The sequence below is a fragment of the Mastigoproctus giganteus genome, chromosome 6, assembly GCF_048544385.1.
Source record: "Mastigoproctus giganteus isolate SK-2022 chromosome 6, ASM4854438v1, whole genome shotgun sequence".
Lineage (NCBI taxonomy): Eukaryota > Metazoa > Arthropoda > Arachnida > Uropygi > Thelyphonidae > Mastigoproctus > Mastigoproctus giganteus.
Genome location: NC_143580.1, coordinates 161,122,524 through 161,143,467, shown reverse-complemented (window position 1 = coordinate 161,143,467; position 20,944 = coordinate 161,122,524). Strand labels below are relative to the sequence as shown.

General features: G+C 36.5%; 1 protein-coding gene across 1 annotated transcript in view; it reads left to right on the top strand.

Annotated features, from left to right (window-relative positions):
- Parp1 (Poly-(ADP-ribose) polymerase) overlaps positions 1–20,944 on the top strand; it is a 411,082-nt gene that overhangs the window by 355,034 nt on the left and 35,104 nt on the right. Inside the window, exon 21 of the mRNA XM_090376325.1 lies at positions 14,845–14,997. Within this exon, the coding sequence (XP_090232451.1) occupies positions 14,845–14,997 (153 nt within the window). The remainder of the gene's footprint in view (positions 1–14,844; positions 14,998–20,944) is intronic.

The window sequence follows — 20,944 nt, the reverse complement described above, 5'->3', positions numbered from 1 at the left end:
TTGTACTTCCAAGTTTTTGGTAATTGCCTGTGTCACAGATTCGCTTGAATTGAGCTTGGTTTCCTCTGTTGTCTTGTGATTCGTGTTGTGATTTGTCTTGTTTCTTGGCCATATTTTGGGTTATTTGGTTACTTTTAAGTATTTGGGCATAGGGCTGAGTTTGTTGTCTTGTTTGTTCCCACTTGCATTCCTTTGTTTCTAACTTTGCTTTGAGAACTTTGTTTTCATTGTGAAGGACTGTTGCTGTCCATTCCAGCCCTGTCCAATATTCTATTATCTGTCTTCTAACAGTTGCCGTAATTCTGCCTGTTTGTGCGGTCATTAATTTTTCTAACCCCAATCAGGCTGCAACAACTTTGTCCAGTACAGAACCAGCTCTCTATAGAGTTGCTTCAGAGTCATGTAGTAGTAGTAGCAGTGGCATATGATGCAAGAAAGCAAGTGTATGAGCTTATGCAGCATCAGTCAAAAAAAAAATTTACAAAACAGTTCCCTCTAGATGTTTTTCCAGTTCCTCCTTAAATTTATTTAACCTATCAACTTCCACAACAACAGATGGAAGTTTGTTCCAGCAATTAACACCCACTAGCTAAAGGCAAATTTCTGCACATCTATTCTACATCTGTCTTTCCTCGATTTGAATTTATGCCCCCTTAGGTTCGTAAACTGTACAAGGGGAAGACTGCCATCAGAATTCAGCGTGCTCAAACCCATTCAAGGCCTTATTCGCCTCAATCAGATCACCTCGCAGGTGCCTAGTCTCCAGTCGCTGCAATTTGCAGAACTTAAGCCTCTCTTGGTAAGAGGATCTCTTCATTCCCCTCACCAATCTTGTTGCCCTTCTCTGTACACGCTCAAGCAAATCTACATCCTTCTTAAAATGAGGCCTCTAACCAGACCTGTACTCAAGGCATAGCCTGACTATTGCCTTATACAGAGGGACAATCACCTCCTTTTCCCTACTAGCAAAATTCCTGTATATCATTGACAAAACCCCATGACCTGCCCTGGCAGCCTGTCTGCATTGCTCAGAAAACTTCATATCTGACTGCACAATTACTCCCAGGTCTTTTTCATTTTCTACCACCTTAAGTGTAGTACCACACAGTTGGCACGTTTTGCTGGGGTTACTTCTGCCCATATGCAGTACTTTGCATTTGTCAAGGTTAAACTTCAGTTGCCATTTCTCAGCCCATCTGCCCAAATTTTCTAGATCCTGTTGCAGCAGCACACCACCATTACTGTCATTAACAACTCTGCCAACCTTTGTATCATCTGCAAACTTCAACACTAAGCCTGATATACATACCTTCATCAATATCATTGGTAAATATACAAAACAACAGTGTACCCAACACCAAACCCTGTGGGACTCCACTAATAACATTAGTCCACGAAGAGCAGCACTCATTGATTACCACCCTCTGTCAAAGTCCAGTGGTTTGTTCATTTGGTTCTTATGAATTCTCCTCATCCTGTGGTGATTCTGCTCATGAACGTGTTTTTATCCTCCTTATTTTGCTGGAAGCTCCGATTGTCCTGCTTAGGATACTGACTAATTGGGTAGGTATTTTGCATTTACATTCACATATGGGTAATTCTTTAGGGAAGGGGATCCCACAAGTTTATAGAATTCTAACAGGGCTGTAACTTATTTTGCAATAACTAAAAGGAGTGGAAGAGAAATTTTTGAAGCTAAACATAAAAAAAAAAAAAAAAAAAAAAAAAAGGCACCTGAGATGGATGGAATTTTTCCAGTTATATCAAGGTAGGCAAACCCTTAATTATGAGAGTATCCTTGAATTCAGAAGAAATCCCTGTGACCCTGGATATGTGCAAGATTATCCCAATTCACCTTCTGTTTCAGAGAAAATAATAGATTCACTGGTTAAAGAAATAATGCAAAATACCATTTAGACAACAGTGCAGTCACAGCATGGACTTGTGAAGGGGTCATATTGTCTGACAGGTTTGATTGGATACTATGATGGAATAACCAAGGAACTCGATGCAAAAAGAATTTTGATATCATATATTTGGATTCCAGAAGTGCTTTTGGTACCGTTGCACATAAAAGACTGCTGCACAAATTGGAGCAACATGGCATTAAAGGACAAGTTACTGCTATGGATGATGGGATGGTTAAGTGGAAGAAAACAGAGAGTGGTTATCAATGAACACTTCACTTCATGGACAAGTGTTATTATAGGCCACTCCAGGGTTCAGTTCTGGGCCTATTTTTGTTTTCTATATTTATTGAATGATATTGATCCACGTGCTTCCCAGAGTACTATACTCATGGTAGTGATAAAAGAAAAACACATGGGGCTAACTGTGAGATATGTAGTTCTCTGAGCAATGCAGGCGCCTCCGTAGCCAGGTGGGAAGGAGCAGCAGTGTGTAGCACACGCTTCTTGATTAGACCGAGGTTCGATCCCGTCACCACCAAAAACGGAGGATGCGGAAAGGTCAGGGAATGACCACCGCATATCCCGGAGCAATATGGCCTTAGTTGTTAATGCTCCTAAAAACCAAAAATAACAATAACAACTGAGCAATGCAGACAGGGCCGATCGGGCTAGCCGGGTGGGTAAAGTGCCTGCCTAGGAACCCAAAGGTTGCAGGTTCAAATCCCGCCTCAGGCTTGGATCAAAGTACTGCAAAAACCTTGGGAGGTGCATTATGGTCACAGAAGCCGATGCGCCAACAACTATCAAATAAAAAAAATAAAAAATGCAGACAGGCCGCCGGGGACAGCTCATGAGGTTTTGTTTATTATATACAGGAAATTTGCTAGCAGGGATAAGAAAGTTATAGGGCTGCATCTTGAATCCTGCATACAGATCAGGAGCCATTTTAGAAAGAATGTTGATCTGTTGGAACAGATCCAGAGGAGGACAATGAGATTGGTATAGGGAACAAAAGAGATGACCTTACCACGAAAGTTTTCATTTCTGAAAATTGTAACGTCTAGAGACAACTATGCACCTGCAAGATGATCTGATTGGGGTGTTTAAAGATTTGCATAAATTGAGTAAGCCCAATGTGCATGGGATTCTTCCTCTTGCTCGGACAACACACGAGCAGACAAGTTCAAATTGAGGAAGGATGGTTGCAGGATAGATGTGGCATAGTTTGCCTTCAGGGTAGTTGATTTTTGGAATAAATTCAAGGAAGAACTAGAGAAGACAGATTGGGTTTTTTTTTTTTTTTTTTTTTTTTTTTTTTTGATGCTGTATAAACTTGCTTTCATGCATCATTTCCCACTACTAATACTAAGCTTCTATATCAGCAGTTTATCGGCACTGATGGAATCCATATTAGTGGGCATTTGGGATTTCTCCATTACTTTGTAAAAAATAGAAGTGCAATGGGGTGATAATCGAATAGGATAAATTTGTCACCATTTTTAGGGACTGGCTGGATATGAACAAATTTCCAAGCAGAAGGGAAAACACCTGTGGAATAAGAAATTTAAATAAGGTGACAAAACAAATGTAGGAGCAGAAGTTTTGAGAACAAGAGGTAAAAAATGGCATCAGATTCTGGAGCTCTTTTGGCATCAAGATTGTTGAGAGAAGGTTCAGAACTCTTCAGAAGACAGGATGCACACTGTGTACGGTATGTAGGAAATGGTTTACTAGATCATCATTACATGAGTTGGAAGGAAAGTAGTATGTCGAGTTTGTCTTTAGCTGAGGATGCAATGGGTTTATCAGCTTTGAACATATGTGGGGGTTGTTGTTGAACAGAATTTGTGGCTAATAGCTTTGGCTGCAACTTCTGTTCATCTGAACTGCCATTTGGACAAGAAGCAAATTTTCTACTGTCAGCCCATTTGAAATCAAGTTTGTATTAATAACTTATGCAATTGTTACAACCTTTAATATAGCTATAAAATGGAAGTGAGGAAATTGCTATATATAACAACTACCAAAATATTGTGTATGACATGCACATAGCAAGTGTATACCCAGCTCCTTGGCGTAGCATGGCCTTCACATTGCCCTCTGCATTCACACTACTCGGACTCCTTCCATTCACTAGCTGATTCACATGGCTCCTAGAGAATTACCAATAGTTCAGTCCAGTGGACTCTCTAGCAGCCAGCCGGCAAATACCATTTTAGAACTGTATCTTCGAAATATAAGGAATACTGGATCTCTTCATGATGTTAATGATCACCTCAAAAGACATTATGTTGCATAATAGAAGACCTGGGGATTGCTGGAACTTTGCTCTGGAGACTAAACATGGGTTTCACAACTTTGGGCTTCAGACATGCAACCCACTGGTATTGCACCAGATGATAAGAGTCATCATCCTAATATTGCCTGGTGACACAAGCGGCTTTTTTCTGTGATGTGAATGATTCATACATTGATCCATGCTTATGTTGGTTCACACCTCTGTGGTTGGCTGCAGTATACTAGGTGCAGTGTTCCCTTAATTATACATGAAGGGTATACCCAGGGTTGTAGCAGGACAACCAGACTTCAATGAAATTTGTTACACTTCACTCACAATTGGCATCCGAATATCACTTCCATCAGCATTTTAGATGCCAAGTTAGCAAGCCTTAGCCTGTCATACCTGAGTCTGAAACCCTAAGCGACTTAAATGAGTAATTACTAACCTGTAAGCTTGAATTTTGTTCGCAGAAAATAATGGAGTCACTGGTTAAAGAAGTAAAGCAGGACTGTCTAGACTGATATAGAGTTATATGGCAAGCACACCATGGATTTGTTATGGGGGAGATCTTATCCCGCCCGGTCTGGTTGGATACTGTTATGCAATAACAAAGAAACTGGGTAAAAAAAATAAGTTTTGACATTATATATTTAGGTTTCAGAAAAGTTTTTAATACTGTTACATGTGAAAGTTTGCTGTACAAATTGGAGCAGTGTGCCATTAGGGGCAAGTTACTGCTATGGATAAGATGATGGTTGAAGGCAAAGAATGGTTATCAGTGTGCACTGCTCATCTTAATGTTATTAGTGAAGTGCTCCATGGTTCAACGCTATTGTTATTTTCAGTAATAATCCCCGTTGTTTTCAGTATTTATTAACCATACTTATGAAGGCATATCAGTCTTAATGTTCTGAGTTTGCAGATGATCCGAAGGTTGGCGTAGGGTTTAATGACAGTAATTAGGGTATTCTACTGCAACAACATCTAGAAAAATTAGGCAGAAAAGTGACAAATGAAGGTACTGCAGAGTGGTAGCTGTAATCCCAGATTAATGCATATACTACAATTGTAAAAATTGTACCACATCAAAGGTAGTACAGTACACACTTTTAGTACATCTAGGAGTTATTGTGCAGTCAGACAGGGGGGTTTTATCAGTGATGTAGAGGATTTGGTGAGTAAGTATAAGGAGATAATTATTAAACTATATAAAGCAGTGGTAAAGCCTCATCTTTAGTTTTGCATACACTTCTTGAGTCATCATTTTAAGAATGATGTGTATCTATTGGAATGAGTGTAGAGAAGAGTAATGAAATTAGTGAGGGGTAATAAGAAGGTACTCTGCACAGGAAAGTTTCTTGTTCTGCAAATTGCAGTTTCTGGAGACTACACACCTGGGAGGAGATCTGAGTGAGGTGTTTAAGGGACTGAATGAGTCAAGTAAGCTCGATGTTGATGAATTCCTTCCTCGTGCTCGGACTACAGACAATAGGGCACATTAATTCATATTGGGGAAGGACAGATTCAGAATAGAGATGTGGAAATTTCATCCAGCCAGCATGTAATTTAAGGGAGAATTAGACAGATTATTAGAGGGGATGTGTGCAGGAGATGTTGGAGGTTTATTTTATTTTATTGTTTTTTAAAAATTTTTGGTTGATGCTATATGCTTTTTTGCTCACATCACTTACCAATACTAATACTGAAAACTAAGTATTAAAAGTACAGAGTACAGGTTGCCAGAATTGTAAGCAATGAAAATGCAAGCTTCTCTTTATTTACCACTTTGTGGAATTGTGTTCCTTCATCCTGCCTGTGAAGGATGATGAAATAAGAGATGACAGTGGATGAAGGACATAAGCAGTTTGCTAGTCTTCCATCCAGTGGATGAGACAATGCCAATTACTACAGTATAATATTATGTGGTTGCAAAATAGTCTGAGTTAGATACTGTTTGTGGAGTTGATAGAATTTTGGTATATGATAAATTATCTAAAATCATTGTTGCCCATCCTTGTTTCTCACAGCAGTGTGAAATGTGTTTTCAGCTTAGTGGGAAAGGGCAGAATGGAAATCAGATCAACTGTATGAAGTAAATTTTGCCATTCTCTTTTGGTTTTAAAATGCAGAATGACATCTGCTATAAATAGACTTTTAGTCCCTATTTCCTGAAATGAATTAAAATATTATCCCACTTTATTTTTTTCTTTCCCCTAAGGAATTTGGACGGGTAGTTTGTTATCCTCCGGAAGTCTAAATTACAAGTAAGTCTAACCAAATGTAACCAATATGTGCACATTTTATCAAATATAAATATACGTTGGTTACGTTAGGCTAGATTTCTAATTTACACTGGTAGAAGAATAATAGACAAGTATCTTTGAGAATTTATAATAATTGTATATGTACAGAAATTATCGTTACATATTAATTTTTTACTGTTTTCACAGCCAAACATTAGAGGTCAAAAATAAAATAATGTTTCGTTAACAAATTGGGAGAAAACAAGGAGAAATATCTTAAAAAATAAAAACTATTTTTTACATCCTTATAATTATATATGTATTATTTCAATGTGCTTCATCACTCGGGATCTGGATATCAAAATTAATTGAGTGGCTTATAACATTAACAAATTCCTTCAGTTTCAGGAGAAACTGAAGAAATTTCCCCACATCATCACAAACCTTGTTGAAAGGGTACTCTCCCACCCACACTAATTTTCAAAACTACCATAAATATAAAACCAGCTGCTTTTAGTTGTAAATGCAGCTGGTTTTATGTTTAGTTTCGTTTAGCCATATGCATTTAGTTGTAAATGCAGATGGCTGCCTATCTCTGTACAGTGTCAGTACAATTAGCTTATATATAGAGTAATGCAGTATTTGTTCTTTAAATACAGTATCAACAGATTGCATGTAATTTGTTGATACTGCATTGATAGAACCTTCAAAACATATATACAAGGTATAGCAATAAAGTTCCCACAGTGGTGTATTGAAAAGATCACAAAGTGATGGAATTCGAAAAATGGGTTTTATTTTTATTCAATATAATTGCCATCTGACTGAATGCACTTATTACACTAAGAGTTTCTGAAAAGAGACAGCGAAGGTGTCCAAAGAGATGATGTTCATTTCAGTGGTTACGTTTTTATTTATAGCCTCGACATCGTGAAATCTCTTTCCTTTGAGGGCAGTTTTCACCTTGAGAAAGAGGATGAAGTCCGCTCGTTCTAGATTGGGAGAGAAGGCTGGATGGTTGATTTGTACAGTTCCACATTTCATGAGAAATTTCTGAGCAGAATGGGCTGAGGCATTGCTGTGCATCAAGAACCAGCTGTTGCCTTTCTCTCAAAATTCCAGCCTCATCAAATGCACTTTGGCAGTCTTTGAACCACCTGTACATAGAACAGCATTGATTTCCCCCCCCCCCCACCACCAATACACACACACACTATTCAGGTACAAATTCCTTGTGAATTACAGCCTGTTTGTTATAAAAACATGATCAGCATCATCTTGAAACTGGACTTGTGTAAACAAAACTTTTCTGGCCTTGGTAATGATTTTGAAGTCCACTGCATGCTCTGACACTTTGTCTCTGGGTATATATACTGAAACAAGCAACACTCAACTCCACTGACAAATACAGTCAAGGAAATTAGAATTGTCTTGAAGACTCTGGATGAAGTCTTCTCATGATGACTCTACTGCTTCTGCTCATCGTCAGGCTGTGTGGCACAAATTTTGCCCAGACGTTTCTTTTCCCTAAATCTTCATGCAGAATTTAAATTCTTTCCTTATTCATATCCAACTCATCAGCCATTATTCTGATGGTCAAGCAGCAAAGATCTCTTGCCACAATTTCCCAAACTTTTACAACTCTCTCCTCATTTTGAGAGGTTGATGGATGCCCTCTCCTTGGATAATTGCAAACAACCTCACATCCATCTTTGACTGGTTATATTATTCAAATGCACTCGTATGACTTAAAAGTTTTATCTCCGCTTTTTGGCATTTCTACTTTTTAACATTTCAAACGTTTCTGTTGCAGATTTTCCCAGTTTAAAGCAAAATTTGATATTCATTCTTTGCTCTATTGCAGATTAATGCTACTAATGAAACTAGTTGTTACTTGCAACCTGTCAGCTTACTGGACAGTCTGTGTGCCATCATCTGCTGTAGGAAGTTTGAACTACAATATACCACTTCCAATTATTTTCAAACTCATTAAACATGTCTGCAACAGCACTAGTTCAAGAACTTTATTCTTACACCTTGTGTACATACACTGTTATGAAAGGATTAGTGTTCGCCAATCACAAGTAAAGAAATATATCTTCGTATGTCATTAATTATGACAAGTACATTTATATATTACAGGTATATAAATATTGCTTTTTTTCTTTCTTTTTTTTTTTTTTTTTTTTTTTTTTGTATGTGGTATTAATGACTCAAGTGGAATGCATGATACCATTGTTACTGTTTGTCAGATAATTTGTTCTGTGTTCTATATTGAAGTTGTCATCCTTGTTGAAAGAAAGAATGATCTGGTAGTTTATTTTTGTAAATGGGCATGGTATGCTATTCAACTCTCAGCTAAGTTTTTAATGTTTTTTATGAAAACCCCAGACAGAAAAGAATTTAGAGAAAGTTTGGGAATTTAAGAATTCCTATACTTGGAACTGTGCATGAGTTGAAGGCTGAGAAGACAGAAGATACTTGTTGACACCGAACTTGAGTTGCTGTTAGTTGTAATTTTCAAGAAATATGTAGGAAGGACAGTTGCTCTATAGTATAGAAGTAGATAGAATAAGTGAGTAAGAGTTGATTCTGTGAGTTTGGAGTTAGACAGTGAATGGATGAGAGAGTGGGAGAATTACAGATGGCAATGCCCTTGGAAGTATCTGCAAAAGATCCAAAAGGCATGCAGCAAAAGCTGAACCTATATGAAACATAGAATATAGATACTTTTTAAGAAACAGATCATTACTTAACCTGACTGCCTTGTTTTTAATTGAGTTTAGAAGCTTGAGAGGTTTTGGGGTACTTTTTTGGGGGTGGGGAACTACCCCAACTACATAACTGCAGAACTTTTAAAATATAATGGAGAAAATAAGAAATCTCTATTAGAATTGATAAAAATGTTCAAGGAAGAATAGTGGGCAGAGGTATTCTGCACATCAGTCATAATCCCTATACCCAAAAAGATGATACCAACAGTATGCAAGACCACAGAACTATATGCTTTATTACTCATACATCCAAGATTCTGTTAAAACTATTCAAGTCCGTATTAAGAGACATATTGAACAATACCTGGATGACTCGTAGCGCAGCTTCCGCAGAGGTAGTTCGATGAGAGATGCTATCGGAACTTTGAAATTTGTATGAGAGAAAATGTATAACAAGGGAAGGAACCTTTATGTGTATTTTTTAGATTACGAGAAGGCTTTCAATAGAGTAATCTGGGGAGAACTGTCCCCATTGCTTGAGAAAAAAGGATGCAAGAAGAAAATTACTGGACTGCTCTTTGACTTATATAGAAGACAATATGCAATGATAAGAGTGAGAGGAGAACTGACTGAAAAAGCTAAAATTAAAAAGGGAGTAAGACAGGGGCACCTAATTTCACCTGGATTGTTCAATGCTTTTGCCGAACTGATAATAAAGAAGGCACTTGAGAGTAAGAATTGGGTTAAAATAGGAGAAAAGATCATACAGGCTATTAAGTTTACAAACAACTAGGCAGTTATAGCGGGTTGCCCGGCTATGCTGCAAAAAATAATCAGACAACTAAATAAGAAAGCGATAAAGTATGTAATGAGGATTAATGTGAAGAGAAAACAAAGGCAATGATGATTGGTAGAAGGGAAGTCCTCCGAATTGAGATTGATGGAGAAAGAGTTGAACAGATTGATCATTATAGGTATCTAGAGCAGGTTTTTACATTTTAAAGTAAGAATTATTGCATCTTGCAGTGGTGCCCATCATAACCAGTCAGATTGCATGATAGAAGAGTTAGTTTTGAACAGCTTTGCTCTATGCTGCAAAAAATAATCAGACAACTAAATAAGAAAGCGATAAAGTATGTAATGAGGATTAATGTGAAGAGAAAACAAAGGCAATGATGATTGGTAGAAGGGAAGTCCTCCGAATTGAGATTGATGGAGAAAGAGTTGAACAGATTGATCATTATAGGTATCTAGAGCAGGTTTTTACATTTTAAAGTAAGAATTATTGCATCTTGCAGTGGTGCCCATCATAACCAGTCAGATTGCATGATAGAAGAGTTAGTTTTGAACAGCTTTGCTCTGCAGACTACACATAGATTTTGCCACTTCTGGCCTCCATTTAGCAAACTGCTAGTATTGCACCACTGGTTGATGAGACTCATTCCCATGGTGACACAGAGGATTGGCATTCCTCTGCATGATGTGGACGTTGATTATCTCCTGCTTACATTGGTTCAAACCTGGTTGTCACCACAATATACTAGGTACGGTGTTTCAAAAATGATGGTCAATAATTTAAAGGTGAAAAGTACAAACTAAAATAAGCAAAAAAGTCCCAGTGAACATCAGGCCGCAAATGAACCATTTTCGAGATAATGTACATTTTCTGTTAAGATCCACCACTGGCTATGGGAGCACTAGTTTAGCAAAAAGCTGTGAATCCTTTGCTAAGGGTGATTTTATTAAACATAAGATAACACATTTTTAATTTTTGGTTTCAACACCACAGGATTTACAGATGTTACATGTTACAGGGTGTTCTTTCTAGCATGCTTTCCTCAACATCAGGTGTTATGCTTCTGGGCCTACCTGCTCATATTCCATGTGCAAAGCCCATGTTCTCTAAGGCATTGATGTAGCCTAATGAATGTGCGCCCGTTGGGCTGCCTTCGGCAGGGAAATGCTTCTTGCTGCAAATGTGCAGCCTCAAGTGCACTGCCGTTGGCTTTACCATACATGAAGTGCATGTCCACATACTCTTCGTTGCTGTAACCTCTTTCCAGGTTGACTATCCTTTGACAAGTACTAGTATGCTTGCTAGTCTCAGAGCATTGAGATAGGGGAAATGAAGAGAATGAGCATAACAAACAAGTCAGTGGTGGATCCCAACTAGAAATGTACAATATCTTGAAAACAATTCACTTAAGAACCCATGTTTACTAGGCTTTTTTTGCATATTGTAGTCTGTACAGTTCACCTTTAAATTATTGACCATCACTTTTGAAACACCCTGTATAGGTATTCAAAATGTATTAAAACATTGGCATAAGAGTACTCAGTGGGCCATATGGCCAAAAGAACCTATAAAGATTAAGATAGCCCATGTTGGTTTACATTGCTATACCCTAGAAATAAACATAATTAGCAATAAAATAAAATAAAAATATAATGATTATGCAGCCAATTATTGATAATCGGATACATTGAATGACACTTTCAAGAGCTAACACCATTCAATATATCCCACCAATAATTAGCAAGGCTGTCTGTTTCTGATTGTTATCTGCCTGTTTAACTAGGTCCAAATAACGCTACCCGACAAAATTTTTTTCCCTTCATACCTCTGGAATGAAAGTTGGTTATTCTGAACAAAATTAATGTCCTGATTATGAAAATATCAATCTTTTACTTCTGTCACATCATCAAAAGATATAAGCATTTTTTAAATTCCTTGTTTTTATACAATACAGCATACGTGGTTGTAATTATTACACACAATATGTATTACTTAGCATTACATGTAATATGCATTACATGTTTCCCACTCAATGATTTCCTTGTATACTCCAGATTGCGTTCCTGTTTAAGGAACCAACAGTATTCTCCCATCATGGCAGAGACCCAGCAACTTTGGTATTATTTTTCCATTGCAGATACGTCCTTGTGGAAGCACTCTCCTTGTTCATCACCGACATCTAAGTTTTCAGAAAATAAATCCAGATGGGAAGGAAGGAAATGCATTTTCAGTGACATTCGGCACCCCATGTTCTTGTAACATTTCGGCACCCCAAGTTCTTGTAACCTCAAACTGCCACTCTCAACTTGCGGCACATCTTCCCAGCCCATTAAATCTCTCTAAAAGCTCCCTAACTGTGACCAAATTATGCTTCTGTCCAAAGGCTTAAACTACAACTTACCCCCCCATCCCTGCAGTTTGCCAAAAAAAACAAGATGTCGAATTTGCAATTCGGAATGTCCTGCAGAAAGACCAAGTAGTGAACAACCCTAAAAGCCTGCACCTTCCCAAATTAAATAGTAAAGAAACCTCAGCAGTACGTGATCTTCAAAAACACAAAGATATCATAATACAAAAAGCTTACAAAGGTGATACAGTTGTAGTTTTAGACAAGCAAGATTATGTCAACAAATTAAATTCCATAGTATCAGATACTTCAACTTACGAAGAAGTCAATCCAGACCTTTTTTTCCAATTTAGTCAACCAATATAATAAGACTTTAATGACATACCAAAAAAAAAAAATTACATTACGATGGCCCAGTTAAAACAATTAAAAGCTAGGACGTTCAATATACCCACACATTTTGGCCAGGCCAAACTACATAAGAGAGGTTTCCCCATTCGTCCCACCGCATTCATTTCATACAAACATTCTGCATTTTCAACATTAGCTTCCCACATAGTCAAACCGTTTGGAATAAAAAACTATGATTCACTATTTAACATTCTAAAAGATAAAACACTTATAGATAATGACAATCTATTTTCACTAGATGTCACCTCTTTATATATCAATTAATCATACAAAACTCCCGATTACTGCTATATTTGACCTGATAAAAATTAACTGAAGCCAATTATGTCACTTTCCTAGGTAAAATCTTCAAACAGTTTTATGGCCTACCCATGGGCTTAAATCTATGTGGTTTACTTGCAGAAATATACCTTATCAATATTGAAACAATACATTTAACACCCTTTCTTCTGCGGATCACCTATTATGGTAGATATTTGGACAATATACTCTGCATCACAGATGCGGGGACCATACAGGACATCCTACAAAACTTTAATAACATCCATGCAAGTTAAGCTTCAAACTAGAATCTGAAAATACTGAAACAAAATCATTACATTTTTTAAATTTCACCCTCACACGGATTATGAACAAAATTCATTTCAGCATATACAGAAAAGCCACCAATAGGGCTGATTGAAATACCCTACCTATTATAAATGAAATAGGGTACAAGCAAAAAACAGATTACATAGTACCTCTCCTGTTATCAACAAAAATAACATAAAAAAATATATATTTTATTGCTTTACCATATATTGAACAATGGTTCAAACAACTAAATAGTATTTTCAAAGACACACAATTCAAAATTATAGCCAAACCCACAACAAAGCTACATGCTGCCCTGCAAAACCACAAAGTCCAATCCTCTTCCACATTCCAATTAAATGACTTAGTCTACAATGTATCTTGAAAGGATTGCAACTCCTCATACCAGGGATCTACTCGTACACTCAATACGAGAATGAGAGAAAATTCAACATCTGTCCATTTATCCCGCTCCTCAGCTTCGGAACTCGCATTCCATGCAATCAGTTAAAGCCACAGTTTTCTATTCAATGAAGCAAAAATTCTCAGCATCCCACATGATTACACCAAACTATTAATTTTGGAGATGCTTGAAATTAAATTACATCAAAATTCAGTCGATGTACATCGCCCCTACCCCATCTCAGATTCATGGTCCTTCACACACATGCCCCAAGATCGCAACTAATCTCCATGCTATAAAATTCCTCCACAACTTTCCTGTGATCATGACCCTGGTCGAAAAGCCCAGTCCGCTTCAGGGAAGTAACAAAATTCTTTAGTCTCCTAATGTTTTTTTGTTTTAATATTACTTTTAAAGTATTAAAAGTATGGATTCACTATTTATTTATTTGGTTTTGAAGCATTTAAATTGTTTTTAAAATACAGACATATTGTATTCTCTCACTCAAAGATTAGGGTTGGTGTTTCTATGTATATTGGGGCGGGCTTGGGGTCCGCGGGTCCCTGATTCCATGATGCATTGGATCATTGATTTTGTCTACGAGGGAATGGAATACATGTAATCTATTTGTATAGTTATTCAACTACGGAGAATATCAGCATTGAAGTGTTCTACAAAACATCATAGAGGTAATGCTTCCAATTCTAAAGTAACTTATATATATTTATTTATTTCAGAAGTGGGGCCTGCAACCTTTCCTGGAGTGTACTCAGAATTACCAGAAGTGATACATTGTGAAGGAACAAGCAGAAGATGTGGTTGTCATAGAATGACTAGACTTCTTTGAAATTTGCCTCACTTTACTCACAAGTGAGACCTGAATAACAGTTCTATCAGCATTTTTACCAGATAGCAAGCCCTATCTTAAATTAGGGAATGTCACAGACATTTTCTTCAAAATGTCTTCCCATTTTTTATTTCTAAAAGTTGGCAATGTCTTTATGACTTAGCTCTAAATACTGTCCTAGATCCTACTGTATAAACAATAAATGAGAATCTCTCTCTCTCTCTCCCTCCCCCACTCCAGTCATAAAGTATCAGATAGATATGTTTATTTGTTTGGGAAATTTTGTGGTTACTTAAAACTTCCCAATTGTATTCAACAGGTATTCAGGATATCTCGCCATGGTGAGGGGAAAAAATTCAAACCATTCAAGAAACTTCACAATAGAAAATTATTGTGGCATGGTTCAAGACTTACAAATTTTGTGGGGATTCTGTCGCAGGGCCTTAGAATTGCACCTCCTGAAGCTCCGTCGGTACGTACGTTTTTTTTTTTTTTTTTCCTCTCTCTCTCTCTCTCTCTCTCTCTCTCTCTCTCTCTCTCTCTCTCTCTCTCTCTCTCTCTCATGACATACATTGTAACTAGTATATCTGATTAACATCCTCTAATTCTTTTATTTAAACAAGGTCTTTTTTTTTTCTTACAGGGTTTTAATATTTTGAACTATAGATTTATAATGTTATATTCTACAGCTTGAATAGAAAATACATAAATTCTTGGACATGGCTGTTTGCCCATCAGAGTCATTTATCAAAGATAAGGCTTGTAAATATATTCTACTCATATATTCTTCTTCATTAATTAAATGAAGTGTGTACACCACACTTCATTTAATTAAAAGAAATGAATAATTTAGAAGCACTTACAAAAAGATACCAAAGCTTGCTGGGATGATCCTCTCCTGTGCAGCTAGTGCTTTACAAATTTGGCACTTGAGTTCACAAATTAGGCAAATTGATATATAGGTTGCTGGATTTGTGAACTCAACTGGCAGAAAATAATCGTGGAATACTGTTAAATAAAATTAAATTGTGCATGCATCCCAAAAAAATTGTGTTTGTGTGCCAAGTACACATAGTGGAAGTTAAGTGAAAATTCTTGAGAATTTTTTTGGAGCATTTATTATTTCAATGTTAAGTGATTTAATGTTTATTACAAAGTTTCTACAGATCTCTCCTTTGTACTCAATGGAGGTGGTTTTGGTGGTCATTTTGCATGTATATGTGCTCTATATGCCTTACAACTCTCACTATTAGTAGTGAGCATGTTGGATTGTAAATTTTTATATAATATGGCAGAGAATGATGCAAGAAATATTTTGGTTTTTAAAATCGGACTGCTAGAAGCTGAGATATACCAATTTAAACATAAATGCAACACGCGTGCGAGTTATACATTGGCCACACGTGGGGTACCGATTGCATCATGCGTCACTGCTATGTATGGCATAAGTCACTTCGGGTCGCATTTTCTTGGCGATTTTGTCAATCCATGGACGCAGGTTATTCCTGTATGAAAACTGCCTGGGGGTGCACCTAAAGAAGTTTCACTTTCAAAGGGGCGTCTCCGTAGCCAGGTGGGCAGGAGCAGCAGTCCGTAGCACGTTTCTTGATTGGACCTGGATTCGAGCCCGTGACCACCAAATACGGAGGATGCAGAAAGGTCAGGGAATGACCACCGCATATCCCTGGAGTAATATGGCCTTAGTTTCTATTGCTCCCAAAAAAAAAAAACCAAATAACAAACTTTCAAAGGAATCAGTCTCCTCTTAGCCTTGAGAAAAGTAAGAAAATCACAGAACCACATATTAAAGAAATCCTGTTCAGATATTGATCAAAGTATTTTACGCTTCAAATAATTTTACTTTAACGTAGTTGGACAGATTTTCAATAAATACAGTTTTCTCTTCTATCTGCTCAAATACAACTATCCGGTTCTCGGATTTCAAAGTCTAATAGATTATATTGTGGATGTTCGTGTTACAAATCAATAAAACCATAATAACTTAGTGTATTCTAATTTAGATACAGTCATACAAACCAGAGATTGTCATCACAGATCATGAGAAGTAATATTAACTCAATTATATAACAATTATTAGAATAATTGTTATTAGTAAAAACACAAAGCTGCAAGGCTCGATACCTTCTATGTTATTACAATATATTTAAAAGAGTAAGATTACTTTAGTCTTTTCTGTAGAATGCTTCCAGTCAGTGCTCTCGATGTAGTTTGGGAATTGTTAAACAACGATACCATCGCAATAAATCACAATAAATAACCCAAAAAAGAAATTTTCCAATTAATCAAGCTCCTACTTTGAAGCAAGTTATTTCGCTTTTAAAGACACCATATACAAACCGATTTTTGGATTACCTATGGGTTTGAACCTGAGCTGCCTAATAGCAGAAATCTGTCTGCTAATATCGAGCACATACATTTAACACCACTTCTTCCCCGCATCACTTACTGTGGGAGATATATTGACAATGTACTTGTTATAACGGATCATGACACCACTCGGGACATTCTACAGGTATTTAACAACATTCATACGAGACTACATTTTACATTGGAGAAAGAACATATACAGCAGGCCCCCGTTATAACGCGGTTTGCTTTACGCTGATTCGCTATAACGCTGTTCTTATATTATAACCCATATCTGACTATAACGCTGTCACAGATCACTATAACGCTCTTTTACAGATTACATTTTTAACATATTTAACGAAATCGTTTCATTTGATGGAGTCGATAGCTTGAAAATGAATACCAAAACAGCATTAAAACGTTTCCCACGCCGACTTGAGGAATTTTCCCACGCTCAGTGAAATTTTCTCGCACGCTAATTTAATTGCAGTACAGTGACTTGTTACGTAGTTCCGAGATCAACATTTTAAAAAATGATCAAATATATTGCTTGTAATATTTGGGTTATATGCATTTATCCGAAGTCTAGTCATCACTCAGTACAGTATTAGACATCGTGCGTAACGGAAAGTTTACTTGAACATTGTATCATAATTAATTCAACCAACGCGGTTATATTTTCGAAGAGCTAATAATGACCGACAGGAATGAAAAAGCAACAATGTCTGGGCGCAGTACGAAGACTATAAATGTAAGAAAAAGACTGGATTTGAAAATTAAATTAGACGTTTTGAAGCCAATCGATTCCGGTCAATGACAAGCGGATGTGTGCCATAATTTAGGACTTGCAAGTTTAACTTTAAGAACAATTATAAAAAATTAATTTTATCAGCGGCAAAGATAGCTGTTCCACTGCAAGCAACTAGGACTAGGCTGGCTATTAGGATTGAAATGGAAAGACTAATTTTATTGAAGATAATATTCCAATGCAGAAGTCAGTTAAGTTAAATATTTAAAAGAGAGAGAGAGAAAGAGATTAGCCAATATGATGATCGGAAGAAAACTCGCCTAAAAAAAATAAAAAAAAAATGTGGAACCATTTAAAACTGGTAAGGGCTGGTAGAATATATTTAAAATCCAGGGAGAAGCCGCTAGTGCTGATCAAGGAGCCGAAACTTTCAAAAAAGAACTTGTTAAAATTATTGAAGAGGGGTATTATGTGTTATACTTCTCAACACGTTTTTAACATAGATGAAGCGGGACTTTTGTGGAAACGAATGCCTAAAAGAAGTTTCATATTGAGAGAACAAAAAATATGCCAAATTTCAAAGCGGCGAAGGATCAGTTGACTTTATTGTTGGGTGGTAACGCTGCGGGCCGTTTAAAATTAATACCCCTTTTAGTTTATTTGGAAGAGGGCCAAAGTTCAACTCACAATCCACACATTTTTCATGATTAAATTCATCCATTAAATTAAATCAATTAAATTCATTATTTTAATTGGAATTTTAAGTTTACTTTTGATACGCAAGTAGTTACCACATAATTATACGTATGTAATGCAGAATATTTTATATGTGCAAATATTTGAATATTAAATATTTTGACCGACATTTGTGCATCTTTTCATTACCGTTTATTGTTGATTAGGAAATATCCTATGGCACCGACCGCAGCTCACAAATACATATGTTACCTTATGGGAAAGCGGCGCTCGCTTAGCGCGGATTCACTTAGCGCTCTGTTTTTCCGGAACGAATGATCAGCGTTAAGCGGGGGTCACCTGTATAAGCAAAAGCTCTAAATTTCTTAAATTTCCCTCTTACACGAGACATGCAAAAAATACAATTTAGCATTTCCCAAAAACCCACCAACACAGGGATGTACCTGCATTATAGAAGTTATCATCCATTTACTTGTAGGAGGTCCATAATATTTAACCAGTTCTTTAATGCTTACAAATATTCTACTTCTGAACCCACCTTACACTTAGAAATTGATACACTAACCAACAGGTTTTTAAATGGAGGCTATCCACTCTCCATTATAAATCAAATCAGATTACAAACTAAAAATAAGACAGAAAATACGATACCTATTAATAAAACCAATAAAAAACAATTTATTTGTATACCATACGTTGGATTTTTGGATTACCTATGGGTTTGAACCTGAGCTGCCTAATAGCAGAAATCTATCTGCTAATATCGAGCACATACATTTAACATGTTTTAACCATTTTTTTAACCTCCCCTGATGTTTTAACCACATCCTCATGAATTGCCTTTGGCATTAGACTCTTTTTCCGAAGTATTGGATGCCTGCATGGTGACTGATTTTGTCCATCTTTCCTTATTCACATAACTTTAACTTCAGGACATGTAATTAAGAAAAGATGTTATTGAAACTGCATGAAACTGTACGTTACTATCTGAAGTGTTATACATTAAGTACCAAAATTTTTAACACTATATATACTCAGACCACAAACTTTTTAAACGCTCCGTGCATATGGCCATGTGATGTAGTGGTGTTTAGAACATTTTTGAACCTTGTACGAAACTGATACACTTTAATATAAATTTTAAATAATCAAAAAAGCCTAGATCTATAAGAAAATTAAGATCTAGGATGCTACATCCAACACGTTATACATACTGTCAAAAAATGTCCACAACCAATGTTGCCAATGATTATTATTTTTTTTTTCTTCTCCATTTCTCGCTCATCTAGTGAAACTTAATCTGGAAAGTTTAGCAAAATGAGAATTTGGTTATTTATTTATTTCATAATTTGCGGTTAATTCAGTTGCAGTTTTTGAAAATGTCATAAGAATTGCAGATTTTTCGTCCCCACTTTAAAGCAGATAGTGCAAAAATAAACTAAGAAATAAAATATTTCTCGATAAATTTTTCCTGTTAGTAAAGAATAGCATAAAACATAATCTTTGAGAACATCTAAAATTACATTCATACCTATAGTTATTTTTAAATCATAATCAAAAACATTTATGATGCTGCAACATATGAAGATTCATCATTTATTCGTGCGTGCGTGCGTGTTCTAAAATCATTCCTTTCTAGGCTGTTTACATAAGCTTCTTGATTTCTGTGGAAAGGGAAGATTAAAGCAAAATAAACAGTTGTCAGATATCACATAAATGGTAAATGCTATATAGACAGCAGCCACTGACAAACTGTCATTAGTTGAATAGCTAGACCACTTTTCACCTATGGCTTGCTACAATCATTGTGTTATTGGATCCGTAAACTGTGGGAGTTGCAAAATAATGGCCTCTGTGGTGGGAGCAATCTTCCAAGACAACAGAAAAAAATAGATGTTATTATTACCAACAAAAGGTTTAATGTACAAGCAGTTTTACAAGAAGAATTTGAGTCATTGAAGAAATGTATGCTTGCCCTAGAGGTAATGCAATTGGAAGATTGTTAGGGACTCAAAATTCTAGTAACCTGCCAGGTGATGCACCTTGATTCAGAGCTCCAGAACAGAATATTCAGGTGCGTACTGCTCTGGTTCAAGAGAACTTAGTTTTATTGGGAGACTCCATTGTCAAGGAAATGGTGACAGTTTTTTTAAATAAGGGTAGGTGGACTAGAACCAGGGTGTGTCTGCCGAGAGCAACAATAAATGATATCATCAACAGAGAGTCAGATTTTCAGAGAGGTAAAGAGAATATTCTTAATCACATCTGGGAAATGAGTTGAAAGCTAATTCTAGAGAAACAAATAACTTCAAGGAAAATAGACACTCATTTTATCAATGATACTCCTAATGCTGACATAGGCCAACTGAAATGTGGTGCCACCCAGGAATATGGGATGATGATGAATTTATACATACAATGTATTTAGGACAAATAGGGAAGATAGAAGGGAGTGGTGAGGCCATGCTTATCAAAAGAAACCTGAGCATGACAAAAGTTATTTCATATTTATGCTTATGCACTATATAGAATCTGTGTAGTGTTATATGCAAAGGTATAGTGAGAGTAGGAGCAGTATACAGACCAGAAGATTATGAAGAGAGCC